Consider the following 26,299-nt stretch of genomic DNA (forward strand, 5'->3'; position numbering starts at 1 on the left):
GAAATGCAACCGCCACTAGACTCTATATTGATGATGATGTCTAGCTTCGAAATAAACACGGTTATATCTTTACGCGAGTTAAGACTCTATATTAGATGATAATGTTTAGATTCGATATAAACACAGTTTTATCTTAACGCGAGTTTGTGCAGAATCATTTAACTACAAATTTGTTGCGAAAGGCCTCCTATTGTTAGCTTGTTTCTTTACCTATTTGTTGGTATGTAAGTATTGGTTAGTTGTGCGTGGTTGTATGTTTGGTGCGCGAGTGATTGTTTAGTTTAGCGTTTCTAGTGTTTCTCTTATAACGAGATATTATCGATGCATTGGGACATGACTCTTGTCATATGTGGTGGTTCCTAAAAGAACCGTTTGTGTTTTGTTTTGAACTCTTGGAAGAGAAGTCGCTTAGCCACCGAAGCCGTACAGAGTGCGCCCTTGGCGCTTCAGGGCGTACACGACGTCCATCGCTGTGACGGTCTTCCTTTTGGCATGCTCTGTGTAAGTTACAGCATCTCGAATGACATTTTCAAGGAAAACCTTGAGTACACCACGGGTCTCCTCATAGATAAGACCGGAGATACGCTTCACACCGCCACGACGAGCAAGTCGGCGAATTGCAGGTTTGGTTATACCCTGGATATTATCACGCAGGATCTTTCGATGTCTCTTTGCTCCACCCTTGCCAAGACCTTTACCGCCTTTACCACGACCAGACATGTTTTTTTTTTCTGCTGTTTGATGAATGAGTGAGAAATGTTCACTTGTGCTTGAATGAGCAAATGATGTGATTCCCTGCTTTGTTGCAATAGTTTATAATAGCAATCAGCCGACCTCTAAGGAAACGTACGGTGCCGAAATCTTAAGCTATGAGACAAAAGGCTAGACAACTCAACCAATCGTTAGTTTTTTTAGGTCATGAAATATGCATTCCGTGTTTTCGATCCGCCTCAGCCCCGCGCTCGGTATAAATAGCTCTAGAAAGCGACACGGTTTCCATCTAACGATTGCTCCATTGTAACACCTTGTAACATATTGTAACAAAAAATGGCTCGCACTAAGCAAACGGCTCGAAAATCAACTGGAGGCAAGGCTCCAAGAAAGCAGCTTGCGACCAAGGCAGCTCGTAAAAGCGCGCCAGCTACTGGAGGAGTGAAGAAACCTCACCGTTACAGACCTGGCACAGTCGCTCTCCGTGAGATCCGCCGATACCAGAAATCTACCGAGCTGTTGATCAGAAAGCTTCCTTTCCAGCGTCTAGTTCGAGAAATCGCACAAGATTTCAAGACCGATCTGAGATTCCAGAGCTCGGCCGTTATGGCTCTACAAGAAGCTAGTGAGGCCTACCTTGTTGGTTTATTTGAAGACACCAATCTCTGCGCTATTCACGCAAAACGAGTAACGATCATGCCGAAAGATATACAGCTCGCCCGCAGAATCCGAGGAGAACGGGCTTAGACACACCCAAGCTCATAAATTACAAACGGCTCTTTTAAGAGCCACCACATGATCAAAAGTCCAATATCAGTCTGCATCTCATTGTCTCAAACGACAATTCCCTTTCCCGTGTTTAGGTGGCATTTCTATGGCACATTCCTAGCATATATGGAACTCGGCCGTTCCTCTGACATTTTACATAATTTTACTCATGCATTTTATTGACGCCTCCTTAGAGTTGGCGCTTGTTTACAAAACAAGCCTAATTCGCGAGTGGTATGACTTCTCATAATTTGTTTTAAACTCTTCGTATCATTCGTACGGGATTGACTCACATTTAGAGAATTTCAAAGTTTGTGCGCTTATTTTTATGGTCACCATAAGAGAGTAAGATTTTGTTTAGGTGTGTGTGCGTGCGCGCGCTAGTAGAGAATAATCGCTCGGTGCGTAGCTCGCCGTTTTCTAAGTAACACCGCCAAAGTAACCGCCCGTGCCGCTTAAAGTTTTGTCACCGAATACGTGCTGTTTATGTGGTTTAAGGGCATCTTCTAGAATAAGGGTATCGAATAAAAATACATGGGGTATTTTGCGATAAAAAAAAGTATTTTGAGTGATGATGTGGTCTTTGAACTTTTGTGCGATGTGGTGGTTCCTAAAAGAACCGTTTGTTTTTCAGCAGCCGAGTCCTGACTGCTCACTTGCTCTTTTTCTCGGTCTTCTTCGGGAGAAGAGATGCTTGGATGTTTGGTAGGACCCCGCCCTGCGCAATGGTAACACCATGCAATAACCTATTCAGCTCCTCGTCGTTTCTTACGGCAAGCTGTAGGTGACGCGGGATTATCCTCGTTTTCTTGTTGTCACGAGCAGCGTTACCGGCAAGCTCCAATATCTCAGCACTTAGATACTCTAGGACTGCAGCAAGGTATACAGGTGCACCGGCGCCTACTCTCTCAGCGTAGTTGCCCTTACGGAGGTGACGATGGATACGGCCGACGGGGAACTGAAGTCCGGCACGGGATGAGCGAGTCTTGGACTTGGTGCCCTTAGCTTTACCTTTGCCTCGGCCAGACATGATGATTTATATATAACTAAACAGTGGTTGAGTTGATTTAACGTCTGAATGTTGTGATGAGATCACTTAGCTGTACTGACTTTGCCTTTCTATTTATTCTGCATGCCGGATCGAAACGTAAAATTGCGTAAACAATAGATCTTTTGTTGTGTGTACAGCGCGTTTGCCGGTGCGCGGGGCGGTGACAAGCCGCATCTGCATATTAGCGAAAAACAGCCAATGGGATGGCTTCCATTCCGATCCGGTCAGTAACAATAGAGTTGTAAATAAAAGCGTACTCGCATCTCGAGTATTTACAATTTCTTTCTGAGAATCAGAAAATTAAGTTTCATTTGAGCACTCGGGCCTGTTAACAAACATCATGCCTCCTAAATCTGGTAAGAAACCCGAAGCATCTAAAGGCAAGAAAAACGTCGTAGCTGGTGACAAAAAGAAGCGCAAAGGTCGTCGCAAGGAGAGCTACGCCATCTACATTTACAAAGTTCTGAAGCAAGTTCATCCCGACACAGGAATCTCCAGCAAAGCAATGGGCATCATGAATTCGTTCGTGAACGATATATTCGAACGCATCGCTGCAGAGTCGTCTCGACTAGCGCACTACAACAAGAAGTCCACAATCAGCTCGCGAGAGATTCAGACTGCAATTCGCCTACTACTACCAGGGGAGCTTGCCAAACACGCCGTCAGCGAGGGGACCAAAGCCGTTACTAAGTACACCAGCAGCAAGTGATTCATTGCTCTATAGCAATAAAACGGCTCTTTTAGGAGCCACCACATAGAGAAAAGTTCAAGTCACATGCAATCTGACTATAAAAAAACGAATATCCCCTGCCTCTCCCATAACAAACAACACAAAAACATATACACTACATATCTAGAGTCAACATGCACCTCTCCCTATAAAAAAAAAACAATAACAACCTCAACCGAAAGAGTACGCGCATACGCAAAACACCGAAAAGCAGATTTTTGATTCGTCGATAGAAAAAAAAAATATAAAAGTCGCTTAAGGAATAGCATCGTTATTGTCAAGCATAAACAAGAAATGCAACCGCCACTAGACTCTATATTGATGATGATGTCTAGCTTCGAAATAAACACGGTTATATCTTTACGCGAGTTAAGACTCTATATTAGATGATAATGTTTAGATTCGATATAAACACAGTTTTATCTTAACGCGAGTTTGTGCAGAATCATTTAACTACAAATTTGTTGCGAAAGGCCTCCTATTGTTAGCTTGTTTCTTTACCTATTTGTTGGTATGTAAGTATTGGTTAGTTGTGCGTGGTTGTATGTTTGGTGCGCGAGTGATTGTTTAGTTTAGCGTTTCTAGTGTTTCTCTTATAACGAGATATTATCGATGCATTGGGACATGACTCTTGTCATATGTGGTGGTTCCTAAAAGAACCGTTTGTGTTTTGTTTTGAACTCTTGGAAGAGAAGTCGCTTAGCCACCGAAGCCGTACAGAGTGCGCCCTTGGCGCTTCAGGGCGTACACGACGTCCATCGCTGTGACGGTCTTTCTTTTGGCATGCTCTGTGTAAGTTACAGCATCTCGAATGACATTTTCAAGGAAAACCTTGAGGACACCACGGGTCTCCTCATAGATAAGACCGGAGATACGCTTCACACCGCCACGACGAGCAAGTCGGCGAATTGCAGGTTTGGTTATACCCTGGATATTATCACGCAGGATCTTTCGATGTCTCTTTGCCCCACCCTTGCCAAGACCTTTACCGCCTTTACCACGACCAGACATGTTTCTTACCAGATTTAGGAGGCATGATGTTTGTTAACAGGCCTGAGTGCTCAAATGAAACTTAATTTTCTGATTCTCAGAAAGAAATTGTAAATACTCGAGATGCGAGTACGCTTTTATTTACAACTCTATTGTTACTGACCGGATCGGAATGGAAGCCATCCCATTGGCTGTTTTTCGCTAATATGCAGATGCGGCTTGTCACCGCCCCGCGCACCGGCAAACGCGCTGTACACACAACAAAAGATCTATTGTTTACGCAATTTTACGTTTCGATCCGGCATGCAGAATAAATAGAAAGGCAAAGTCAGTACAGCTAAGTGATCTCATCACAACATTCAGACGTTAAATCAACTCAACCACTGTTTAGTTATATATAAATCATCATGTCTGGCCGAGGCAAAGGTAAAGCTAAGGGCACCAAGTCAAGACTCGCTCATCCCGTGCCGGACTTCAGTTCCCCGTCGGCCGTATCCATCGTCACCTCCGTAAGGGCAACTACGCTGAGAGAGTAGGCGCCGGTGCACCTGTATACCTTGCTGCAGTCCTAGAGTATCTAAGTGCTGAGATATTGGAGCTTGCCGGTAACGCTGCTCGTGACAACAAGAAAACGAGGATAATCCCGCGTCACCTACAGCTTGCCGTAAGAAACGACGAGGAGCTGAATAGGTTATTGCATGGTGTTACCATTGCGCAGGGCGGGGTCCTACCAAACATCCAAGCATCTCTTCTCCCGAAGAAGACCGAGAAAAAGAGCAAGTGAGCAGTCAGGACTCGGCTGCTGAAAAACAAACGGTTCTTTTAGGAACCACCACATCGCACAAAAGTTCAAAGACCACATCATCACTCAAAATACTTTTTTTTATCGCAAAATACCCCATGTATTTTTATTCGATACCCTTATTCTAGAAGATGCCCTTAAACCACATAAACAGCACGTATTCGGTGACAAAACTTTAAGCGGCACGGGCGGTTACTTTGGCGGTGTTACTTAGAAAACGGCGAGCTACGCACCGAGCGATTATTCTCTACTAGCGCGCGCACGCACACACACCTAAACAAAATCTTACTCTCTTATGGTGACCATAAAAATAAGCGCACAAACTTTGAAATTCTCTAAATGTGAGTCAATCCCGTACGAATGATACGAAGAGTTTAAAACAAATTATGAGAAGTCATACCACTCGCGAATTAGGCTTGTTTTGTAAACAAGCGCCAACTCTAAGGAGGCGTCAATAAAATGCATGAGTAAAATTATGTAAAATGTCAGAGGAACGGCCGAGTTCCATATATGCTAGGAATGTGCCATAGAAATGCCACCTTAACACGGGAAAGGGAATTGTCGTTTGAGATGCAGACTGATATTGGACTTTTGATCATGTGGTGGCTCTTAAAAGAGCCGTTTGTAATTTATGAGCTTGGGTGTGTCTAAGCCCGTTCTCCTCGGATTCTGCGGGCGAGCTGTATATCTTTCGGCATGATCGTTACTCGTTTTGCGTGAATAGCGCAGAGATTGGTGTCTTCAAATAAACCAACAAGGTAGGCCTCACTAGCTTCTTGTAGAGCCATAACGGCCGAGCTCTGGAATCTCAGATCGGTCTTGAAATCTTGTGCGATTTCTCGAACTAGACGCTGGAAAGGAAGCTTTCTGATCAACAGCTCGGTAGATTTCTGGTATCGGCGGATCTCACGGAGAGCGACTGTGCCAGGTCTGTAACGGTGAGGTTTCTTCACTCCTCCAGTAGCTGGCGCGCTTTTACGAGCTGCCTTGGTCGCAAGCTGCTTTCTTGGAGCCTTGCCTCCAGTTGATTTTCGAGCCGTTTGCTTAGTGCGAGCCATTTTTTGTTACAATATGTTACAAGGTGTTACAATGGAGCAATCGTTAGATGGAAACCGTGTCGCTTTCTAGAGCTATTTATACCGAGCGCGGGGCTGAGGCGGATCGGAAACACGGAATGCATATTTCATGACCTAAAAACTAACGATTGGTTGAGTTGTCTAGCCCTTTTGTCTCATAGCTTAAGATTTCGGCACCGTACGTTTCCTTAGAGGTCGGCTGATTGCTATTATAAACTATTGCAACAAAGTAGGGAATCACATCATTTGCTCATTCAAGCACAAGTGAACATTTCTCACTCATTCATCAAACAGCAGAAAAAAAAAACATGTCTGGTCGTGGTAAAGGCGGTAAAGGTCTTGGCAAGGGTGGAGCAAAGAGACATCGAAAGATCCTGCGTGATAATATCCAGGGTATAACCAAACCTGCAATTCGCCGACTTGCTCGTCGTGGCGGTGTGAAGCGTATCTCCGGTCTTATCTATGAGGAGACCCGTGGTGTCCTCAAGGTTTTCCTTGAAAATGTCATTCGAGATGCTGTAACTTACACAGAGCATGCCAAAAGAAAGACCGTCACAGCGATGGACGTCGTGTACGCCCTGAAGCGCCAAGGGCGCACTCTGTACGGCTTCGGTGGCTAAGCGACTTCTCTTCCAAGAGTTCAAAACAAAACACAAACGGTTCTTTTAGGAACCACCACATATGACAAGAGTCATGTCCCAATGCATCGATAATATCTCGTTATAAGAGAAACACTAGAAACGCTAAACTAAACAATCACTCGCGCACCAAACATACAACCACGCACAACTAACCAATACTTACATACCAACAAATAGGTAAAGAAACAAGCTAACAATAGGAGGCCTTTCGCAACAAATTTGTAGTTAAATGATTCTGCACAAACTCGCGTTAAGATAAAACTGTGTTTATATCGAATCTAAACATTATCATCTAATATAGAGTCTTAACTCGCGTAAAGATATAACCGTGTTTATTTCGAAGCTAGACATCATCATCAATATAGAGTCTAGTGGCGGTTGCATTTCTTGTTTATGCTTGACAATAACGATGCTATTCCTTAAGCGACTTTTATATTTTTTTTTTCTATCGACGAATCAAAAATCTGCTTTTCGGTGTTTTGCGTATGCGCGTACTCTTTCGGTTGAGGTTGTTATTGTTTTTTTTTTATAGGGAGAGGTGCATGTTGACTCTAGATATGTAGTGTATATGTTTTTGTGTTGTTTGTTATGGGAGAGGCAGGGGATATTCGTTTTGTTATAGTCAGATTGCATGTGACTTGAACTTTTCTCTATGTGGTGGCTCCTAAAAGAGCCGTTTTATTGCTATAGAGCAATGAATCACTTGCTGCTGGTGTACTTAGTAACGGCTTTGGTCCCCTCGCTGACGGCGTGTTTGGCAAGCTCCCCTGGTAGTAGTAGGCGAATTGCAGTCTGAATCTCTCGCGAGCTGATTGTGGACTTCTTGTTGTAGTGCGCTAGTCGAGACGACTCTGCAGCGATGCGTTCGAATATATCGTTCACGAACGAATTCATGATGCCCATTGCTTTGCTGGAGATTCCTGTGTCGGGATGAACTTGCTTCAGAACTTTGTAAATGTAGATGGCGTAGCTCTCCTTGCGACGACCTTTGCGCTTCTTTTTGTCACCAGCTACGACGTTTTTCTTGCCTTTAGATGCTTCGGGTTTCTTACCAGATTTAGGAGGCATGATGTTTGTTAACAGGCCCGAGTGCTCAAATGAAACTTAATTTTCTGATTCTCAGAAAGAAATTGTAAATACTCGAGATGCGAGTACGCTTTTATTTACAACTCTATTGTTACTGACCGGATCGGAATGGAAGCCATCCCATTGGCTGTTTTTCGCTAATATGCAGATGCGGCTTGTCACCGCCCCGCGCACCGGCAAACGCGCTGTACACACAACAAAAGATCTATTGTTTACGCAATTTTACGTTTCGATCCGGCATGCAGAATAAATAGAAAGGCAAAGTCAGTACAGCTAAGTGATCTCATCACAACATTCAGACGTTAAATCAACTCAACCACTGTTTAGTTATATATAAATCATCATGTCTGGCCGAGGCAAAGGTAAAGCTAAGGGCACCAAGTCCAAGACTCGCTCATCCCGTGCCGGACTTCAGTTCCCCGTCGGCCGTATCCATCGTCACCTCCGTAAGGGCAACTACGCTGAGAGAGTAGGCGCCGGTGCACCTGTATACCTTGCTGCAGTCCTAGAGTATCTAAGTGCTGAGATATTGGAGCTTGCCGGTAACGCTGCTCGTGACAACAAGAAAACGAGGATAATCCCGCGTCACCTACAGCTTGCCGTAAGAAACGACGAGGAGCTGAATAGGTTATTGCATGGTGTTACCATTGCGCAGGGCGGGGTCCTACCAAACATCCAAGCATCTCTTCTCCCGAAGAAGACCGAGAAAAAGAGCAAGTGAGCAGTCAGGACTCGGCTGCTGAAAAACAAACGGTTCTTTTAGGAACCACCACATCGCACAAAAGTTCAAAGACCACATCATCACTCAAAATACTTTTTTTTATCGCAAAATACCTCATGTATTTTTATTCGATACCCTTATTCTAGAAGATGCCCTTAAACCACATAAACAGCACGTATTCGGTGACAAAACTTTAAGCGGCACGGGTGGTTACTTTGGCGGTGTTACTTAGAAAACGGCGAGCTACGCACCGAGCGATTATTCTCTACTAGCGCGCGCACGCACACACACCTAAACAAAATCTTACTCTCTTATGGTGACCATAAAAATAAGCGCACAAACTTTGAAATTCTCTAAATGTGAGTCAATCCCGTACGAATGATACGAAGAGTTTAAAACAAATTATGAGAAGTCATACCACTCGCGAATTAGGCTTGTTTTGTAAACAAGCGCCAACTCTAAGGAGGCGTCAATAAAATGCATGAGTAAAATTATGTAAAATGTCAGAGGAACGGCCGAGTTCCATATATGCTAGGAATGTGCCATAGAAATGCCACCTTAACACGGGAAAGGGAATTGTCGTTTGAGATGCAGACTGATATTGGACTTTTGATCATGTGGTGGCTCTTAAAAGAGCCGTTTGTAATTTATGAGCTTGGGTGTGTCTAAGCCCGTTCTCCTCGGATTCTGCGGGCGAGCTGTATATCTTTCGGCATGATCGTTACTCGTTTTGCGTGAATAGCGCAGAGATTGGTGTCTTCAAATAAACCAACAAGGTAGGCCTCACGCCGACTTGCTCGTCGTGGCGGTGTGAAGCGTATCTCCGGTCTTATCTATGAGGAGACCCGTGGTGTCCTCAAGGTTTTCCTTGAAAATGTCATTCGAGATGCTGTAACTTACACAGAGCATGCCAAAAGAAAGACCGTCACAGCGATGGACGTCGTGTACGCCCTGAAGCGCCAAGGGCGCACTCTGTACGGCTTCGGTGGCTAAGCGACTTCTCTTCCAAGAGTTCAAAACAAAACACAAACGGTTCTTTTAGGAACCACCACATATGACAAGAGTCATGTCCCAATGCATCGATAATATCTCGTTATAAGAGAAACACTAGAAACGCTAAACTAAACAATCACTCGCGCACCAAACATACAACCACGCACAACTAACCAATACTTACATACCAACAAATAGGTAAAGAAACAAGCTAACAATAGGAGGCCTTTCGCAACAAATTTGTAGTTAAATGATTCTGCACAAACTCGCGTTAAGATAAAACTGTGTTTATATCGAATCTAAACATTATCATCTAATATAGAGTCTTAACTCGCGTAAAGATATAACCGTGTTTATTTCGAAGCTAGACATCATCATCAATATAGAGTCTAGTGGCGGTTGCATTTCTTGTTTATGCTTGACAATAACGATGCTATTCCTTAAGCGACTTTTATATTTTTTTTTTCTATCGACGAATCAAAAATCTGCTTTTCGGTGTTTTGCGTATGCGCGTACTCTTTCGGTTGAGGTTGTTATTGTTTTTTTTTTATAGGGAGAGGTGCATGTTGACTCTAGATATGTAGTGTATATGTTTTTGTGTTGTTTGTTATGGGAGAGGCAGGGGTTATTTGTTTTGTTATAGTCAGATTGCATGTGACTTGAACTTTTCTCTATGTGGTGGCTCCTAAAAGAGCCGTTTTATTGCTATAGAGCAATGAATCACTTGCTGCTGGTATACTTAGTAACGGCTTTGGTCCCCTCGCTGACGGCGTGTTTGGCAAGCTCCCCTGGTAGTAGTAGGCGAATTGCAGTCTGAATCTCTCGCGAGCTGATTGTGGACTTCTTGTTGTAGTGCGCTAGTCGAGACGACTCTGCAGCGATGCGTTCGAATATATCGTTCACGAACGAATTCATGATGCCCATTGCTTTGCTGGAGATTCCTGTGTCGGGATGAACTTGCTTCAGAACTTTGTAAATGTAGATGGCGTAGCTCTCCTTGCGACGACCTTTGCGCTTCTTTTTGTCACCAGCTACGACGTTTTTCTTGCCTTTAGATGCTTCGGGTTTCTTACCAGATTTAGGAGGCATGATGTTTGTTAACAGGCCCGAGTGCTCAAATGAAACTTAATTTTCTGATTCTCAGAAAGAAATTGTAAATACTCGAGATGCGAGTACGCTTTTATTTACAACTCTATTGTTACTGACCGGATCGGAATGGAAGCCATCCCATTGGCTGTTTTTCGCTAATATGCAGATGCGGCTTGTCACCGCCCCGCGCACCGGCAAACGCGCTGTACACACAACAAAAGATCTATTGTTTACGCAATTTTACGTTTCGATCCGGCATGCAGAATAAATAGAAAGGCAAAGTCAGTACAGCTAAGTGATCTCATCACAACATTCAGACGTTAAATCAACTCAACCACTGTTTAGTTATATATAAATCATCATGTCTGGCCGAGGCAAAGGTAAAGCTAAGGGCACCAAGTCCAAGACTCGCTCATCCCGTGCCGGACTTCAGTTCCCCGTCGGCCGTATCCATCGTCACCTCCGTAAGGGCAACTACGCTGAGAGAGTAGGCGCCGGTGCACCTGTATACCTTGCTGCAGTCCTAGAGTATCTAAGTGCTGAGATATTGGAGCTTGCCGGTAACGCTGCTCGTGACAACAAGAAAACGAGGATAATCCCGCGTCACCTACAGCTTGCCGTAAGAAACGACGAGGAGCTGAATAGGTTATTGCATGGTGTTACCATTGCGCAGGGCGGGGTCCTACCAAACATCCAAGCATCTCTTCTCCCGAAGAAGACCGAGAAAAAGAGCAAGTGAGCAGTCAGGACTCGGCTGCTGAAAAACAAACGGTTCTTTTAGGAACCACCACATCGCACAAAAGTTCAAAGACCACATCATCACTCAAAATACTTTTTTTTATCGCAAAATACCCCATGTATTTTTATTCGATACCCTTATTCTAGAAGATGCCCTTAAACCACATAAACAGCACGTATTCGGTGACAAAACTTTAAGCGGCACGGGCGGTTACTTTGGCGGTGTTACTTAGAAAACGGCGAGCTACGCACCGAGCGATTATTCTCTACTAGCGCGCGCACGCACACACACCTAAACAAAATCTTACTCTCTTATGGTGACCATAAAAATAAGCGCACAAACTTTGAAATTCTCTAAATGTGAGTCAATCCCGTACGAATGATACGAAGAGTTTAAAACAAATTATGAGAAGTCATACCACTCGCGAATTAGGCTTGTTTTGTAAACAAGCGCCAACTCTAAGGAGGCGTCAATAAAATGCATGAGTAAAATTATGTAAAATGTCAGAGGAACGGCCGAGTTCCATATATGCTAGGAATGTGCCATAGAAATGCCACCTTAACACGGGAAAGGGAATTGTCGTTTGAGATGCAGACTGATATTGGACTTTTGATCATGTGGTGGCTCTTAAAAGAGCCGTTTGTAATTTATGAGCTTGGGTGTGTCTAAGCCCGTTCTCCTCGGATTCTGCGGGCGAGCTGTATATCTTTCGGCATGATCGTTACTCGTTTTGCGTGAATAGCGCAGAGATTGGTGTCTTCAAATAAACCAACAAGGTAGGCCTCACTAGCTTCTTGTAGAGCTGACGGCGTGTTTGGCAAGCTCCCCTGGTAGTAGTAGGCGAATTGCAGTCTGAATCTCTCGCGAGCTGATTGTGGACTTCTTGTTGTAGTGCGCTAGTCGAGACGACTCTGCAGCGATGCGTTCGAATATATCGTTCACGAACGAATTCATGATGCCCATTGCTTTGCTGGAGATTCCTGTGTCGGGATGAACTTGCTTCAGAACTTTGTAAATGTAGATGGCGTAGCTCTCCTTGCGACGACCTTTGCGCTTCTTTTTGTCACCAGCTACGACGTTTTTCTTGCCTTTAGATGCTTCGGGTTTCTTACCAGATTTAGGAGGCATGATGTTTGTTAACAGGCCCGAGTGCTCAAATGAAACTTAATTTTCTGATTCTCAGAAAGAAATTGTAAATACTCGAGATGCGAGTACGCTTTTATTTACAACTCTATTGTTACTGACCGGATCGGAATGGAAGCCATCCCATTGGCTGTTTTTCGCTAATATGCAGATGCGGCTTGTCACCGCCCCGCGCACCGGCAAACGCGCTGTACACACAACAAAAGATCTATTGTTTACGCAATTTTACGTTTCGATCCGGCATGCAGAATAAATAGAAAGGCAAAGTCAGTACAGCTAAGTGATCTCATCACAACATTCAGACGTTAAATCAACTCAACCACTGTTTAGTTATATATAAATCATCATGTCTGGCCGAGGCAAAGGTAAAGCTAAGGGCACCAAGTCCAAGACTCGCTCATCCCGTGCCGGACTTCAGTTCCCCGTCGGCCGTATCCATCGTCACCTCCGTAAGGGCAACTACGCTGAGAGAGTAGGCGCCGGTGCACCTGTATACCTTGCTGCAGTCCTAGAGTATCTCAGTGCTGAGATATTGGAGCTTGCCGGTAACGCTGCTCGTGACAACAAGAAAACGAGGATAATCCCGCGTCACCTACAGCTTGCCGTAAGAAACGACGAGGAGCTGAATAGGTTATTGCATGGTGTTACCATTGCGCAGGGCGGGGTCCTACCAAACATCCAAGCATCTCTTCTCCCGAAGAAGACCGAGAAAAAGAGCAAGTGAGCAGTCAGGACTCGGCTGCTGAAAAACAAACGGTTCTTTTAGGAACCACCACATCGCACAAAAGTTCAAAGACCACATCATCACTCAAAATACTTTTTTTTATCGCAAAATACCCCATGTATTTTTATTCGATACCCTTATTCTAGAAGATGCCCTTAAACCACATAAACAGCACGTATTCGGTGACAAAACTTTAAGCGGCACGGGCGGTTACTTTGGCGGTGTTACTTAGAAAACGGCGAGCTACGCACCGAGCGATTATTCTCTACTAGCGCGCGCACGCACACACACCTAAACAAAATCTTACTCTCTTATGGTGACCATAAAAATAAGCGCACAAACTTTGAAATTCTCTAAATGTGAGTCAATCCCGTACGAATGATACGAAGAGTTTAAAACAAATTATGAGAAGTCATACCACTCGCGAATTAGGCTTGTTTTGTAAACAAGCGCCAACTCTAAGGAGGCGTCAATAAAATGCATGAGTAAAATTATGTAAAATGTCAGAGGAACGGCCGAGTTCCATATATGCTAGGAATGTGCCATAGAAATGCCACCTTAACACGGGAAAGGGAATTGTCGTTTGAGATGCAGACTGATATTGGACTTTTGATCATGTGGTGGCTCTTAAAAGAGCCGTTTGTAATTTATGAGCTTGGGTGTGTCTAAGCCCGTTCTCCTCGGATTCTGCGGGCGAGCTGTATATCTTTCGGCATGATCGTTACTCGTTTTGCGTGAATAGCGCAGAGATTGGTGTCTTCAAATAAACCAACAAGGTAGGCCTCACTAGCTTCTTGTAGAGCCATAACGGCCGAGCTCTGGAATCTCAGATCGGTCTTGAAATCTTGTGCGATTTCTCGAACTAGACGCTGGAAAGGAAGCTTTCTGATCAACAGCTCGGTAGATTTCTGGTATCGGCGGATCTCACGGAGAGCGACTGTGCCAGGTCTGTAACGGTGAGGTTTCTTCACTCCTCCAGTAGCTGGCGCGCTTTTACGAGCTGCCTTGGTCGCAAGCTGCTTTCTTGGAGCCTTGCCTCCAGTTGATTTTCGAGCCGTTTGCTTAGTGCGAGCCATTTTTTGTTACAATATGTTACAAGGTGTTACAATGGAGCAATCGTTAGATGGAAACCGTGTCGCTTTCTAGAGCTATTTATACCGAGCGCGGGGCTGAGGCGGATCGGAAACACGGAATGCATATTTCATGACCTAAAAACTAACGATTGGTTGAGTTGTCTAGCCTTTTGTCTCATAGCTTAAGATTTCGGCACCGTACGTTTCCTTAGAGGTCGGCTGATTGCTATTATAAACTATTGCAACAAAGTAGGGAATCACATCATTTGCTCATTCAAGCACAAGTGAACATTTCTCACTCATTCATCAAACAGCAGAAAAAAAAAAAAAACATGTCTGGTCGTGGTAAAGGCGGTAAAGGTCTTGGCAAGGGTGGAGCAAAGAGACATCGAAAGATCCTGCGTGATAATATCCAGGGTATAACCAAACCTGCAATTCGCCGACTTGCTCGTCGTGGCGGTGTGAAGCGTATCTCCGGTCTTATCTATGAGGAGACCCGTGGTGTCCTCAAGGTTTTCCTTGAAAATGTCATTCGAGATGCTGTAACTTACACAGAGCATGCCAAAAGAAAGACCGTCACAGCGATGGACGTCGTGTACGCCCTGAAGCGCCAAGGGCGCACTCTGTACGGCTTCGGTGGCTAAGCGACTTCTCTTCCAAGAGTTCAAAACAAAACACAAACGGTTCTTTTAGGAACCACCACATATGACAAGAGTCATGTCCCAATGCATCGATAATATCTCGTTATAAGAGAAACACTAGAAACGCTAAACTAAACAATCACTCGCGCACCAAACATACAACCACGCACAACTAACCAATACTTACATACCAACAAATAGGTAAAGAAACAAGCTAACAATAGGAGGCCTTTCGCAACAAATTTGTAGTTAAATGATTCTGCACAAACTCGCGTTAAGATAAAACTGTGTTTATATCGAATCTAAACATTATCATCTAATATAGAGTCTTAACTCGCGTAAAGATATAACCGTGTTTATTTCGAAGCTAGACATCATCATCAATATAGAGTCTAGTGGCGGTTGCATTTCTTGTTTATGCTTGACAATAACGATGCTATTCCTTAAGCGACTTTTATATTTTTTTTTTCTATCGACGAATCAAAAATCTGCTTTTCGGTGTTTTGCGTATGCGCGTACTCTTTCGGTTGAGGTTGTTATTGTTTTTTTTTTATAGGGAGAGGTGCATGTTGACTCTAGATATGTAGTGTATATGTTTTTGTGTTGTTTGTTATGGGAGAGGCAGGGGATATTCGTTTTGTTATAGTCAGATTGCATGTGACTTGAACTTTTCTCTATGTGGTGGCTCCTAAAAGAGCCGTTTTATTGCTATAGAGCAATGAATCACTTGCTGCTGGTGTACTTAGTAACGGCTTTGGTCCCCTCGCTGACGGCGTGTTTGGCAAGCTCCCCTGGTAGTAGTAGGCGAATTGCAGTCTGAATCTCTCGCGAGCTGATTGTGGACTTCTTGTTGTAGTGCGCTAGTCGAGACGACTCTGCAGCGATGCGTTCGAATATATCGTTCACGAACGAATTCATGATGCCCATTGCTTTGCTGGAGATTCCTGTGTCGGGATGAACTTGCTTCAGAACTTTGTAAATGTAGATGGCGTAGCTCTCCTTGCGACGACCTTTGCGCTTCTTTTTGTCACCAGCTACGACGTTTTTCTTGCCTTTAGATGCTTCGGGTTTCTTACCAGATTTAGGAGGCATGATGTTTGTTAACAGGCCCGAGTGCTCAAATGAAACTTAATTTTCTGATTCTCAGAAAGAAATTGTAAATACTCGAGATGCGAGTACGCTTTTATTTACAACTCTATTGTTACTGACCGGATCGGAATGGAAGCCATCCCATTGGCTGTTTTTCGCTAATATGCAGATGCGGCTTGTCACCGCCCCGCGCACCGGCAAACGCGCTGTACACACAACAAAAGATCTATTGTTTACGCAATTTTACGTTTCGATCCGGCATGCAGAATAAATAGAAAGGCAAAGTCAGTACAGCTAAGTGATCTCATCACAACATTCAGACGTTAAATCAACTCAACCACTGTTTAGTTATATATAAATCATCATGTCTGGCCGAGGCAAAGGTAAAGCTAAGGGCACCAAGTCCAAGACTCGCTCATCCCGTGCCGGACTTCAGTTCCCCGTCGGCCGTATCCATCGTCACCTCCGTAAGGGCAACTACGCTGAGAGAGTAGGCGCCGGTGCACCTGTATACCTTGCTGCAGTCCTAGAGTATCTCAGTGCTGAGATATTGGAGCTTGCCGGTAACGCTGCTCGTGACAACAAGAAAACGAGGATAATCCCGCGTCACCTACAGCTTGCCGTAAGAAACGACGAGGAGCTGAATAGGTTATTGCATGGTGTTACCATTGCGCAGGGCGGGGTCCTACCAAACATCCAAGCATCTCTTCTCCCGAAGAAGACCGAGAAAAAGAGCAAGTGAGCAGTCAGGACTCGGCTGCTGAAAAACAAACGGTTCTTTTAGGAACCACCACATCGCACAAAAGTTCAAAGACCACATCATCACTCAAAATACTTTTTTTTATCGCAAAATACCCCATGTATTTTTATTCGATACCCTTATTCTAGAAGATGCCCTTAAACCACATAAACAGCACGTATTCGGTGACAAAACTTTAAGCGGCACGGGCGGTTACTTTGGCGGTGTTACTTAGAAAACGGCGAGCTACGCACCGAGCGATTATTCTCTACTAGCGCGCGCACGCACACACACCTAAACAAAATCTTACTCTCTTATGGTGACCATAAAAATAAGCGCACAAACTTTGAAATTCTCTAAATGTGAGTCAATCCCGTACGAATGATACGAAGAGTTTAAAACAAATTATGAGAAGTCATACCACTCGCGAATTAGGCTTGTTTTGTAAACAAGCGCCAACTCTAAGGAGGCGTCAATAAAATGCATGAGTAAAATTATGTAAAATGTCAGAGGAACGGCCGAGTTCCATATATGCTAGGAATGTGCCATAGAAATGCCACCTTAACACGGGAAAGGGAATTGTCGTTTGAGATGCAGACTGATATTGGACTTTTGATCATGTGGTGGCTCTTAAAAGAGCCGTTTGTAATTTATGAGCTTGGGTGTGTCTAAGCCCGTTCTCCTCGGATTCTGCGGGCGAGCTGTATATCTTTCGGCATGATCGTTACTCGTTTTGCGTGAATAGCGCAGAGATTGGTGTCTTCAAATAAACCAACAAGGTAGGCCTCACTAGCTTCTTGTAGAGCTGACGGCGTGTTTGGCAAGCTCCCCTGGTAGTAGTAGGCGAATTGCAGTCTGAATCTCTCGCGAGCTGATTGTGGACTTCTTGTTGTAGTGCGCTAGTCGAGACGACTCTGCAGCGATGCGTTCGAATATATCGTTCACGAACGAATTCATGATGCCCATTGCTTTGCTGGAGATTCCTGTGTCGGGATGAACTTGCTTCAGAACTTTGTAAATGTAGATGGCGTAGCTCTCCTTGCGACGACCTTTGCGCTTCTTTTTGTCACCAGCTACGACGTTTTTCTTGCCTTTAGATGCTTCGGGTTTCTTACCAGATTTAGGAGGCATGATGTTTGTTAACAGGCCCGAGTGCTCAAATGAAACTTAATTTTCTGATTCTCAGAAAGAAATTGTAAATACTCGAGATGCGAGTACGCTTTTATTTACAACTCTATTGTTACTGACCGGATCGGAATGGAAGCCATCCCATTGGCTGTTTTTCGCTAATATGCAGATGCGGCTTGTCACCGCCCCGCGCACCGGCAAACGCGCTGTACACACAACAAAAGATCTATTGTTTACGCAATTTTACGTTTCGATCCGGCATGCAGAATAAATAGAAAGGCAAAGTCAGTACAGCTAAGTGATCTCATCACAACATTCAGACGTTAAATCAACTCAACCACTGTTTAGTTATATATAAATCATCATGTCTGGCCGAGGCAAAGGTAAAGCTAAGGGCACCAAGTCCAAGACTCGCTCATCCCGTGCCGGACTTCAGTTCCCCGTCGGCCGTATCCATCGTCACCTCCGTAAGGGCAACTACGCTGAGAGAGTAGGCGCCGGTGCACCTGTATACCTTGCTGCAGTCCTAGAGTATTATTCTCTACTTGCGCGCGCACGCACACACACCTAAACAAAATCTTACTCTCTTATGGTGACCATAAAAATAAGCGCACAAACTTTGAAATTCTCTAAATGTGAGTCAATCCCGTACGAATGATACGAAGAGTTTAAAACAAATTATGAGAAGTCATACCACTCGCGAATTAGGCTTGTTTTGTAAACAAGCGCCAACTCTAAGGAGGCGTCAATAAAATGCATGAGTAAAATTATGTAAAATGTCAGAGGAACGGCCGAGTTCCATATATGCTAGGAATGTGCCATAGATATGCCACCTTAACACGGGAAAGGGAATTGTCGTTTGAGATGCAGACTGATATTGGACTTTTGATCATGTGGTGGCTCTTAAAAGAGCCGTTTGTAATTTATGAGCTTGGGTGTGTCTAAGCCCGTTCTCCTCGGATTCTGCGGGCGAGCTGTATATCTTTCGGCATGATCGTTACTCGTTTTGCGTGAATAGCGCAGAGATTGGTGTCTTCAAATAAACCAACAAGGTAGGCCTCACTAGCTTCTTGTAGAGCTGACGGCGTGTTTGGCAAGCTCCCCTGGTAGTAGTAGGCGAATTGCAGTCTGAATCTCTCGCGAGCTGATTGTGGACTTCTTGTTGTAGTGCGCTAGTCGAGACGACTCTGCAGCGATGCGTTCGAATATATCGTTCACGAACGAATTCATGATGCCCATTGCTTTGCTGGAGATTCCTGTGTCGGGATGAACTTGCTTCAGAACTTTGTAAATGTAGATGGCGTAGCTCTCCTTGCGACGACCTTTGCGCTTCTTTTTGTCACCAGCTACGACGTTTTTCTTGCCTTTAGATGCTTCGGGTTTCTTACCAGATTTAGGAGGCATGATGTTTGTTAACAGGCCCGAGTGCTCAAATGAAACTTAATTTTCTGATTCTCAGAAAGAAATTGTAAATACTCGAGATGCGAGTACGCTTTTATTTACAACTCTATTGTTACTGACCGGATCGGAATGGAAGCCATCCCATTGGCTGTTTTTCGCTAATATGCAGATGCGGCTTGTCACCGCCCCGCGCACCGGCAAACGCGCTGTACACACAACAAAAGATCTATTGTTTACGCAATTTTACGTTTCGATCCGGCATGCAGAATAAATAGAAAGGCAAAGTCAGTACAGCTAAGTGATCTCATCACAACATTCAGACGTTAAATCAACTCAACCACTGTTTAGTTATATATAAATCATCATGTCTGGCCGAGGCAAAGGTAAAGCTAAGGGCACCAAGTCCAAGACTCGCTCATCCCGTGCCGGACTTCAGTTCCCCGTCGGCCGTATCCATCGTCACCTCCGTAAGGGCAACTACGCTGAGAGAGTAGGCGCCGGTGCACCTGTATACCTTGCTGCAGTCCTAGAGTATCTCAGTGCTGAGATATTGGAGCTTGCCGGTAACGCTGCTCGTGACAACAAGAAAACGAGGATAATCCCGCGTCACCTACAGCTTGCCGTAAGAAACGACGAGGAGCTGAATAGGTTATTGCATGGTGTTACCATTGCGCAGGGCGGGGTCCTACCAAACATCCAAGCATCTCTTCTCCCGAAGAAGACCGAGAAAAAGAGCAAGTGAGCAGTCAGGACTCGGCTGCTGAAAAACAAACGGTTCTTTTAGGAACCACCACATCGCACAAAAGTTCAAAGACCACATCATCACTCAAAATACTTTTTTTTATCGCAAAATACCCCATGTATTTTTATTCGATACCCTTATTCTAGAAGATGCCCTTAAACCACATAAACAGCACGTATTCGGTGACAAAACTTTAAGCGGCACGGGCGGTTACTTTGGCGGTGTTACTTAGAAAACGGCGAGCTACGCACCGAGCGATTATTCTCTACTAGCGCGCGCACGCACACACACCTAAACAAAATCTTACTCTCTTATGGTGACCATAAAAATAAGCGCACAAACTTTGAAATTCTCTAAATGTGAGTCAATCCCGTACGAATGATACGAAGAGTTTAAAACAAATTATGAGAAGTCATACCACTCGCGAATTAGGCTTGTTTTGTAAACAAGCGCCAACTCTAAGGAGGCGTCAATAAAATGCATGAGTAAAATTATGTAAAATGTCAGAGGAACGGCCGAGTTCCATATATGCTAGGAATGTGCCATAGAAATGCCACCTTAACACGGGAAAGGGAATTGTCGTTTGAGATGCAGACTGATATTGGACTTTTGATCATGTGGTGGCTCTTAAAAGAGCCGTTTGTAATTTATGAGCTTGGGTGTGTCTAAGCCCGTTCTCCTCGGATTCTGCGGGCGAGCTGTATATCTTTCGGCATGATCGTTACTCGTTTTGCGTGAATAGCGCAGAGATTGGTGTCTTCAAATAAACCAACAAGGTAGGCCTCACTAGCTTCTTGTAGAGCCATAACGGCCGAGCTCTGGAATCTCAGATCGGTCTTGAAATCTTGTGCGATTTCTCGAACTAGACGCTGGAAAGGAAGCTTTCTGATCAACAGCTCGGTAGATTTCTGGTATCGGCGGATCTCACGGAGAGCGACTGTGCCAGGTCTGTAACGGTGAGGTTTCTTCACTCCTCCAGTAGCTGGCGCGCTTTTACGAGCTGCCTTGGTCGCAAGCTGCTTTCTTGGAGCCTTGCCTCCAGTTGATTTTCGAGCCGTTTGCTTAGTGCGAGCCATTTTTTGTTACAATATGTTACAAGGTGTTACAATGGAGCAATCGTTAGATGGAAACCGTGTCGCTTTCTAGAGCTATTTATACCGAGCGCGGGGCTGAGGCGGATCGGAAACACGGAATGCATATTTCATGACCTAAAAACTAACGATTGGTTGAGTTGTCTAGCCTTTTGTCTCATAGCTTAAGATTTCGGCACCGTACGTTTCCTTAGAGGTCGGCTGATTGCTATTATAAACTATTGCAACAAAGTAGGGAATCACATCATTTGCTCATTCAAGCACAAGTGAACATTTCTCACTCATTCATCAAACAGCAGAAAAAAAAAAAAAACATGTCTGGTCGTGGTAAAGGCGGTAAAGGTCTTGGCAAGGGTGGAGCAAAGAGACATCGAAAGATCCTGCGTGATAATATCCAGGGTATAACCAAACCTGCAATTCGCCGACTTGCTCGTCGTGGCGGTGTGAAGCGTATCTCCGGTCTTATCTATGAGGAGACCCGTGGTGTCCTCAAGGTTTTCCTTGAAAATGTCATTCGAGATGCTGTAACTTACACAGAGCATGCCAAAAGAAAGACCGTCACAGCGATGGACGTCGTGTACGCCCTGAAGCGCCAAGGGCGCACTCTGTACGGCTTCGGTGGCTAAGCGACTTCTCTTCCAAGAGTTCAAAACAAAACACAAACGGTTCTTTTAGGAACCACCACATATGACAAGAGTCATGTCCCAATGCATCGATAATATCTCGTTATAAGAGAAACACTAGAAACGCTAAACTAAACAATCACTCGCGCACCAAACATACAACCACGCACAACTAACCAATACTTACATACCAACAAATAGGTAAAGAAACAAGCTAACAATAGGAGGCCTTTCGCAACAAATTTGTAGTTAAATGATTCTGCACAAACTCGCGTTAAGATAAAACTGTGTTTATATCGAATCTAAACATTATCATCTAATATAGAGTCTTAACTCGCGTAAAGATATAACCGTGTTTATTTCGAAGCTAGACATCATCATCAATATAGAGTCTAGTGGCGGTTGCATTTCTTGTTTATGCTTGACAATAACGATGCTATTCCTTAAGCGACTTTTATATTTTTTTTTTCTATCGACGAATCAAAAATCTGCTTTTCGGTGTTTTGCGTATGCGCGTACTCTTTCGGTTGAGGTTGTTATTGTTTTTTTTTTATAGGGAGAGGTGCATGTTGACTCTAGATATGTAGTGTATATGTTTTTGTGTTGTTTGTTATGGGAGAGGCAGGGGATATTCGTTTTGTTATAGTCAGATTGCATGTGACTTGAACTTTTCTCTATGTGGTGGCTCCTAAAAGAGCCGTTTTATTGCTATAGAGCAATGAATCACTTGCTGCTGGTGTACTTAGTAACGGCTTTGGTCCCCTCGCTGACGGCGTGTTTGGCAAGCTCCCCTGGTAGTAGTAGGCGAATTGCAGTCTGAATCTCTCGCGAGCTGATTGTGGACTTCTTGTTGTAGTGCGCTAGTCGAGACGACTCTGCAGCGATGCGTTCGAATATATCGTTCACGAACGAATTCATGATGCCCATTGCTTTGCTGGAGATTCCTGTGTCGGGATGAACTTGCTTCAGAACTTTGTAAATGTAGATGGCGTAGCTCTCCTTGCGACGACCTTTGCGCTTCTTTTTGTCACCAGCTACGACGTTTTTCTTGCCTTTAGATGCTTCGGGTTTCTTACCAGATTTAGGAGGCATGATGTTTGTTAACAGGCCCGAGTGCTCAAATGAAACTTAATTTTCTGATTCTCAGAAAGAAATTGTAAATACTCGAGATGCGAGTACGCTTTTATTTACAACTCTATTGTTACTGACCGGATCGGAATGGAAGCCATCCCATTGGCTGTTTTTCGCTAATATGCAGATGCGGCTTGTCACCGCCCCGCGCACCGGCAAACGCGCTGTACACACAACAAAAGATCTATTGTTTACGCAATTTTACGTTTCGATCCGGCATGCAGAATAAATAGAAAGGCAAAGTCAGTACAGCTAAGTGATCTCATCACAACATTCAGACGTTAAATCAACTCAACCACTGTTTAGTTATATATAAATCATCATGTCTGGCCGAGGCAAAGGTAAAGCTAAGGGCACCAAGTCCAAGACTCGCTCATCCCGTGCCGGACTTCAGTTCCCCGTCGGCCGTATCCATCGTCACCTCCGTAAGGGCAACTACGCTGAGAGAGTAGGCGCCGGTGCACCTGTATACCTTGCTGCAGTCCTAGAGTATCTAAGTGCTGAGATATTGGAGCTTGCCGGTAACGCTGCTCGTGACAACAAGAAAACGAGGATAATCCCGCGTCACCTACAGCTTGCCGTAAGAAACGACGAGGAGCTGAATAGGTTATTGCATGGTGTTACCATTGCGCAGGGCGGGGTCCTACCAAACATCCAAGCATCTCTTCTCCCGAAGAAGACCGAGAAAAAGAGCAAGTGAGCAGTCAGGACTCGGCTGCTGAAAAACAAACGGTTCTTTTAGGAACCACCACATCGCACAAAAGTTCAAAGACCACATCATCACTCAAAATACTTTTTTTTATCGCAAAATACCCCATGTATTTTTATTCGATACCCTTATTCTAGAAGATGCCCTTAAACCACATAAACAGCACGTATTCGGTGACAAAACTTTAAGCGGCACGGGCGGTTACTTTGGCGGTGTTACTTAGAAAACGGCGAGCTACGCACCGAGCGATTATTCTCTACTAGCGCGCGCACGCACACACACCTAAACAAAATCTTACTCTCTTATGGTGACCATAAAAATAAGCGCACAAACTTTGAAATTCTCTAAATGTGAGTCAATCCCGTACGAATGATACGAAGAGTTTAAAACAAATTATGAGAAGTCATACCACTCGCGAATTAGGCTTGTTTTGTAAACAAGCGCCAACTCTAAGGAGGCGTCAATAAAATGCATGAGTAAAATTATGTAAAATGTCAGAGGAACGGCCGAGTTCCATATATGCTAGGAATGTGCCATAGAAATGCCACCTTAACACGGGAAAGGGAATTGTCGTTTGAGATGCAGACTGATATTGGACTTTTGATCATGTGGTGGCTCTTAAAAGAGCCGTTTGTAATTTATGAGCTTGGGTGTGTCTAAGCCCGTTCTCCTCGGATTCTGCGGGCGAGCTGTATATCTTTCGGCATGATCGTTACTCGTTTTGCGTGAATAGCGCAGAGATTGGTGTCTTCAAATAAACCAACAAGGTAGGCCTCACTAGCTTCTTGTAGAGCTGACGGCGTGTTTGGCAAGCTCCCCTGGTAGTAGTAGGCGAATTGCAGTCTGAATCTCTCGCGAGCTGATTGTGGACTTCTTGTTGTAGTGCGCTAGTCGAGACGACTCTGCAGCGATGCGTTCGAATATATCGTTCACGAACGAATTCATGATGCCCATTGCTTTGCTGGAGATTCCTGTGTCGGGATGAACTTGCTTCAGAACTTTGTAAATGTAGATGGCGTAGCTCTCCTTGCGACGACCTTTGCGCTTCTTTTTGTCACCAGCTACGACGTTTTTCTTGCCTTTAGATGCTTCGGGTTTCTTACCAGATTTAGGAGGCATGATGTTTGTTAACAGGCCCGAGTGCTCAAATGAAACTTAATTTTCTGATTCTCAGAAAGAAATTGTAAATACTCGAGATGCGAGTACGCTTTTATTTACAACTCTATTGTTACTGACCGGATCGGAATGGAAGCCATCCCATTGGCTGTTTTTCGCTAATATGCAGATGCGGCTTGTCACCGCCCCGCGCACCGGCAAACGCGCTGTACACACAACAAAAGATCTATTGTTTACGCAATTTTACGTTTCGATCCGGCATGCAGAATAAATAGAAAGGCAAAGTCAGTACAGCTAAGTGATCTCATCACAACATTCAGACGTTAAATCAACTCAACCACTGTTTAGTTATATATAAATCATCATGTCTGGCCGAGGCAAAGGTAAAGCTAAGGGCACCAAGTCCAAGACTCGCTCATCCCGTGCCGGACTTCAGTTCCCCGTCGGCCGTATCCATCGTCACCTCCGTAAGGGCAACTACGCTGAGAGAGTAGGCGCCGGTGCACCTGTATACCTTGCTGCAGTCCTAGAGTATTATTCTCTACTTGCGCGCGCACGCACACACACCTAAACAAAATCTTACTCTCTTATGGTGACCATAAAAATAAGCGCACAAACTTTGAAATTCTCTAAATGTGAGTCAATCCCGTACGAATGATACGAAGAGTTTAAAACAAATTATGAGAAGTCATACCACTCGCGAATTAGGCTTGTTTTGTAAACAAGCGCCAACTCTAAGGAGGCGTCAATAAAATGCATGAGTAAAATTATGTAAAATGTCAGAGGAACGGCCGAGTTCCATATATGCTAGGAATGTGCCATAGAAATGCCACCTTAACACGGGAAAGGGAATTGTCGTTTGAGATGCAGACTGATATTGGACTTTTGATCATGTGGTGGCTCTTAAAAGAGCCGTTTGTAATTTATGAGCTTGGGTGTGTCTAAGCCCGTTCTCCTCGGATTCTGCGGGCGAGCTGTATATCTTTCGGCATGATCGTTACTCGTTTTGCGTGAATAGCGCAGAGATTGGTGTCTTCAAATAAACCAACAAGGTAGGCCTCACTAGCTTCTTGTAGAGCCATAACGGCCGAGCTCTGGAATCTCAGATCGGTCTTGAAATCTTGTGCGATTTCTCGAACTAGACGCTGGAAAGGAAGCTTTCTGATCAACAGCTCGGTAGATTTCTGGTATCGGCGGATCTCACGGAGAGCGACTGTGCCAGGTCTGTAACGGTGAGGTTTCTTCACTCCTCCAGTAGCTGGCGCGCTTTTACGAGCTGCCTTGGTCGCAAGCTGCTTTCTTGGAGCCTTGCCTCCAGTTGATTTTCGAGCCGTTTGCTTAGTGCGAGCCATTTTTTGTTACAATATGTTACAAGGTGTTACAATGGAGCAATCGTTAGATGGAAACCGTGTCGCTTTCTAGAGCTATTTATACCGAGCGCGGGGCTGAGGCGGATCGAAAACACGGAATGCATATTTCATGACCTAAAAACTAACGATTGGTTGAGTTGTCTAGCCTTTTGTCTCATAGCTTAAGATTTCGGCACCGTACG

At 44.5% G+C, this 26,299-nt stretch overlaps 26 protein-coding genes and 1 pseudogene across 30 annotated transcripts; 12 read left to right on the forward strand and 15 right to left on the reverse strand.

Annotated features, from left to right (window-relative positions):
* Positions 1-350: 350 nt before the first annotated feature.
* On the reverse strand, positions 351-804 carry LOC125557238 (histone H4). The gene has a single exon (XM_048719588.1). The coding sequence runs from the start codon at positions 718-720 to the stop codon at positions 409-411; it is 312 nt and encodes a 103-aa protein (XP_048575545.1). The 5' UTR covers positions 721-804; the 3' UTR covers positions 351-408.
* A 117-nt stretch (positions 805-921) lies between these two features.
* LOC5498096 (histone H3) lies at positions 922-1,903 on the forward strand. Its single transcript, XM_048719489.1, has 2 exons — positions 922-1,447; positions 1,691-1,903. Exons 1-2 carry the CDS (start codon positions 1,048-1,050, stop codon positions 1,717-1,719), a joined length of 429 nt encoding a protein of 142 aa, XP_048575446.1. The 5' UTR covers positions 922-1,047; the 3' UTR covers positions 1,720-1,903.
* Positions 1,904-2,080: 177 nt separating this feature from the next.
* Positions 2,081-2,581, reverse strand: LOC5498099 (histone H2A). Its single transcript, XM_001619814.3, has one exon. It carries the CDS (start codon positions 2,507-2,509, stop codon positions 2,132-2,134), a length of 378 nt encoding a protein of 125 aa, XP_001619864.1. The 5' UTR covers positions 2,510-2,581; the 3' UTR covers positions 2,081-2,131.
* A 220-nt stretch (positions 2,582-2,801) lies between these two features.
* On the forward strand, positions 2,802-3,409 carry LOC5501615 (late histone H2B.L4). Its single transcript, XM_001622833.3, has one exon. It carries the CDS (start codon positions 2,871-2,873, stop codon positions 3,237-3,239), a length of 369 nt encoding a protein of 122 aa, XP_001622883.1. The 5' UTR covers positions 2,802-2,870; the 3' UTR covers positions 3,240-3,409.
* A 492-nt stretch (positions 3,410-3,901) lies between these two features.
* On the reverse strand, positions 3,902-4,286 carry LOC5496525 (histone H4). The gene has a single exon (XM_001618209.2). The coding sequence runs from the start codon at positions 4,269-4,271 to the stop codon at positions 3,960-3,962; it is 312 nt and encodes a 103-aa protein (XP_001618259.1). The 5' UTR covers positions 4,272-4,286; the 3' UTR covers positions 3,902-3,959.
* A 47-nt stretch (positions 4,287-4,333) lies between these two features.
* LOC5496523 (histone H3) lies at positions 4,334-6,214 on the reverse strand. 2 transcript variants are annotated; one of them, XM_048719529.1, is made up of 2 exons: positions 5,655-6,213; positions 4,334-4,429 (listed from the first exon to the last, which is right to left on the reverse strand). In XM_048719529.1, the coding sequence occupies exon 1, from the start codon at positions 6,108-6,110 to the stop codon at positions 5,700-5,702; it is 411 nt and encodes a 136-aa protein (XP_048575486.1). In that variant the 5' UTR covers positions 6,111-6,213; the 3' UTR covers positions 4,334-4,429; positions 5,655-5,699. The 2 variants fall into 2 exon arrangements, with proteins under 2 accessions (XP_048575486.1, XP_048575485.1); XM_048719528.1 differs by lacking the exon at positions 4,334-4,429 and adding an exon at positions 5,263-5,475 and having other exon boundaries at positions 5,711-6,214.
* Positions 4,414-5,085, forward strand: LOC125557194 (annotated as a pseudogene).
* A 143-nt stretch (positions 6,215-6,357) lies between the features above and the next one.
* On the forward strand, positions 6,358-6,806 carry LOC5496524 (histone H4). Its single transcript, XM_001618208.3, has one exon. The coding sequence runs from the start codon at positions 6,437-6,439 to the stop codon at positions 6,746-6,748; it is 312 nt and encodes a 103-aa protein (XP_001618258.1). The 5' UTR covers positions 6,358-6,436; the 3' UTR covers positions 6,749-6,806.
* A 492-nt stretch (positions 6,807-7,298) lies between these two features.
* Positions 7,299-7,954, reverse strand: LOC5497954 (late histone H2B.L4). The gene has a single exon (XM_001619682.3). The coding sequence runs from the start codon at positions 7,835-7,837 to the stop codon at positions 7,469-7,471; it is 369 nt and encodes a 122-aa protein (XP_001619732.1). The 5' UTR covers positions 7,838-7,954; the 3' UTR covers positions 7,299-7,468.
* A 139-nt stretch (positions 7,955-8,093) lies between these two features.
* On the forward strand, positions 8,094-8,627 carry LOC5497955 (histone H2A). Its single transcript, XM_001619680.3, has one exon. It carries the CDS (start codon positions 8,199-8,201, stop codon positions 8,574-8,576), a length of 378 nt encoding a protein of 125 aa, XP_001619730.1. The 5' UTR covers positions 8,094-8,198; the 3' UTR covers positions 8,577-8,627.
* Positions 8,628-9,905: 1,278 nt separating this feature from the next.
* LOC125557203 (late histone H2B.L4-like) lies at positions 9,906-10,775 on the reverse strand. The gene has a single exon (XM_048719559.1). The coding sequence runs from the start codon at positions 10,656-10,658 to the stop codon at positions 10,290-10,292; it is 369 nt and encodes a 122-aa protein (XP_048575516.1). The 5' UTR covers positions 10,659-10,775; the 3' UTR covers positions 9,906-10,289.
* A 139-nt stretch (positions 10,776-10,914) lies between these two features.
* LOC125557179 (histone H2A-like) lies at positions 10,915-11,448 on the forward strand. Its single transcript, XM_048719540.1, has one exon. The coding sequence runs from the start codon at positions 11,020-11,022 to the stop codon at positions 11,395-11,397; it is 378 nt and encodes a 125-aa protein (XP_048575497.1). The 5' UTR covers positions 10,915-11,019; the 3' UTR covers positions 11,398-11,448.
* Positions 11,449-12,183: 735 nt separating this feature from the next.
* Positions 12,184-12,642, reverse strand: LOC125557477 (histone H2B-like). Its single transcript, XM_048720120.1, has one exon. The coding sequence runs from the start codon at positions 12,523-12,525 to the stop codon at positions 12,184-12,186; it is 342 nt and encodes a 113-aa protein (XP_048576077.1). The 5' UTR covers positions 12,526-12,642.
* Positions 12,482-14,447, reverse strand: LOC125557139 (histone H3). Of its 2 annotated transcripts, none has more exons than XM_048719486.1 (2): positions 13,885-14,445; positions 12,482-12,658 (listed from the first exon to the last, which is right to left on the reverse strand). In XM_048719486.1, the coding sequence occupies exon 1, from the start codon at positions 14,338-14,340 to the stop codon at positions 13,930-13,932; it is 411 nt and encodes a 136-aa protein (XP_048575443.1). In that variant the 5' UTR covers positions 14,341-14,445; the 3' UTR covers positions 12,482-12,658; positions 13,885-13,929. The 2 variants fall into 2 exon arrangements, with proteins under 2 accessions (XP_048575443.1, XP_048575442.1); XM_048719485.1 differs by lacking the exon at positions 12,482-12,658 and adding an exon at positions 13,493-13,705 and having other exon boundaries at positions 13,941-14,447.
* On the forward strand, positions 12,811-13,315 carry LOC125557191 (histone H2A-like). The gene has a single exon (XM_048719550.1). The coding sequence runs from the start codon at positions 12,887-12,889 to the stop codon at positions 13,262-13,264; it is 378 nt and encodes a 125-aa protein (XP_048575507.1). The 5' UTR covers positions 12,811-12,886; the 3' UTR covers positions 13,265-13,315.
* A 35-nt stretch (positions 14,448-14,482) lies between the features above and the next one.
* Positions 14,483-15,039, forward strand: LOC5496422 (histone H4). Its single transcript, XM_032368926.2, has one exon. The coding sequence runs from the start codon at positions 14,670-14,672 to the stop codon at positions 14,979-14,981; it is 312 nt and encodes a 103-aa protein (XP_032224817.2). The 5' UTR covers positions 14,483-14,669; the 3' UTR covers positions 14,982-15,039.
* Positions 15,040-15,531: 492 nt separating this feature from the next.
* LOC5497170 (late histone H2B.L4) lies at positions 15,532-16,173 on the reverse strand. The gene has a single exon (XM_001618992.3). The coding sequence runs from the start codon at positions 16,068-16,070 to the stop codon at positions 15,702-15,704; it is 369 nt and encodes a 122-aa protein (XP_001619042.1). The 5' UTR covers positions 16,071-16,173; the 3' UTR covers positions 15,532-15,701.
* A 153-nt stretch (positions 16,174-16,326) lies between these two features.
* On the forward strand, positions 16,327-16,860 carry LOC5497168 (histone H2A). Its single transcript, XM_001618994.3, has one exon. The coding sequence runs from the start codon at positions 16,432-16,434 to the stop codon at positions 16,807-16,809; it is 378 nt and encodes a 125-aa protein (XP_001619044.1). The 5' UTR covers positions 16,327-16,431; the 3' UTR covers positions 16,810-16,860.
* Positions 16,861-17,422: 562 nt separating this feature from the next.
* Positions 17,423-18,462, reverse strand: LOC125557216 (histone H2B-like). The gene has a single exon (XM_048719570.1). The coding sequence runs from the start codon at positions 17,935-17,937 to the stop codon at positions 17,596-17,598; it is 342 nt and encodes a 113-aa protein (XP_048575527.1). The 5' UTR covers positions 17,938-18,462; the 3' UTR covers positions 17,423-17,595.
* A 534-nt stretch (positions 18,463-18,996) lies between these two features.
* LOC125557478 (histone H2B-like) lies at positions 18,997-19,455 on the reverse strand. The gene has a single exon (XM_048720121.1). The coding sequence runs from the start codon at positions 19,336-19,338 to the stop codon at positions 18,997-18,999; it is 342 nt and encodes a 113-aa protein (XP_048576078.1). The 5' UTR covers positions 19,339-19,455.
* On the reverse strand, positions 19,295-21,260 carry LOC125557138 (histone H3). 2 transcript variants are annotated; one of them, XM_048719484.1, is made up of 2 exons: positions 20,698-21,258; positions 19,295-19,471 (listed from the first exon to the last, which is right to left on the reverse strand). In XM_048719484.1, exon 1 carries the CDS (start codon positions 21,151-21,153, stop codon positions 20,743-20,745), a length of 411 nt encoding a protein of 136 aa, XP_048575441.1. In that variant the 5' UTR covers positions 21,154-21,258; the 3' UTR covers positions 19,295-19,471; positions 20,698-20,742. The 2 variants fall into 2 exon arrangements, with proteins under 2 accessions (XP_048575441.1, XP_048575440.1); XM_048719483.1 differs by lacking the exon at positions 19,295-19,471 and adding an exon at positions 20,306-20,518 and having other exon boundaries at positions 20,754-21,260.
* LOC125557190 (histone H2A-like) lies at positions 19,624-20,128 on the forward strand. The gene has a single exon (XM_048719549.1). The coding sequence runs from the start codon at positions 19,700-19,702 to the stop codon at positions 20,075-20,077; it is 378 nt and encodes a 125-aa protein (XP_048575506.1). The 5' UTR covers positions 19,624-19,699; the 3' UTR covers positions 20,078-20,128.
* A 35-nt stretch (positions 21,261-21,295) lies between the features above and the next one.
* On the forward strand, positions 21,296-21,852 carry LOC125557218 (histone H4). Its single transcript, XM_048719571.1, has one exon. It carries the CDS (start codon positions 21,483-21,485, stop codon positions 21,792-21,794), a length of 312 nt encoding a protein of 103 aa, XP_048575528.1. The 5' UTR covers positions 21,296-21,482; the 3' UTR covers positions 21,795-21,852.
* A 492-nt stretch (positions 21,853-22,344) lies between these two features.
* Positions 22,345-22,986, reverse strand: LOC125557210 (late histone H2B.L4-like). The gene has a single exon (XM_048719565.1). The coding sequence runs from the start codon at positions 22,881-22,883 to the stop codon at positions 22,515-22,517; it is 369 nt and encodes a 122-aa protein (XP_048575522.1). The 5' UTR covers positions 22,884-22,986; the 3' UTR covers positions 22,345-22,514.
* Positions 22,987-23,139: 153 nt separating this feature from the next.
* LOC125557183 (histone H2A-like) lies at positions 23,140-23,673 on the forward strand. The gene has a single exon (XM_048719544.1). It carries the CDS (start codon positions 23,245-23,247, stop codon positions 23,620-23,622), a length of 378 nt encoding a protein of 125 aa, XP_048575501.1. The 5' UTR covers positions 23,140-23,244; the 3' UTR covers positions 23,623-23,673.
* A 735-nt stretch (positions 23,674-24,408) lies between these two features.
* Positions 24,409-24,867, reverse strand: LOC125557480 (histone H2B-like). The gene has a single exon (XM_048720122.1). The coding sequence runs from the start codon at positions 24,748-24,750 to the stop codon at positions 24,409-24,411; it is 342 nt and encodes a 113-aa protein (XP_048576079.1). The 5' UTR covers positions 24,751-24,867.
* On the reverse strand, positions 24,707-26,257 carry LOC5509565 (histone H3). Of its 2 annotated transcripts, none has more exons than XM_048719488.1 (2): positions 25,644-26,255; positions 24,707-24,883 (listed from the first exon to the last, which is right to left on the reverse strand). In XM_048719488.1, exon 1 carries the CDS (start codon positions 26,097-26,099, stop codon positions 25,689-25,691), a length of 411 nt encoding a protein of 136 aa, XP_048575445.1. In that variant the 5' UTR covers positions 26,100-26,255; the 3' UTR covers positions 24,707-24,883; positions 25,644-25,688. The 2 variants fall into 2 exon arrangements, with proteins under 2 accessions (XP_048575445.1, XP_048575444.1); XM_048719487.1 differs by lacking the exon at positions 24,707-24,883 and adding an exon at positions 25,301-25,464 and having other exon boundaries at positions 25,700-26,257.
* Positions 26,258-26,299: the final 42 nt, after the last annotated feature.

This window comes from Nematostella vectensis, chromosome 12 (genome assembly GCF_932526225.1).
Source record: "Nematostella vectensis chromosome 12, jaNemVect1.1, whole genome shotgun sequence".
Classification (NCBI taxonomy): Eukaryota; Metazoa; Cnidaria; class Anthozoa; order Actiniaria; family Edwardsiidae; genus Nematostella; species Nematostella vectensis.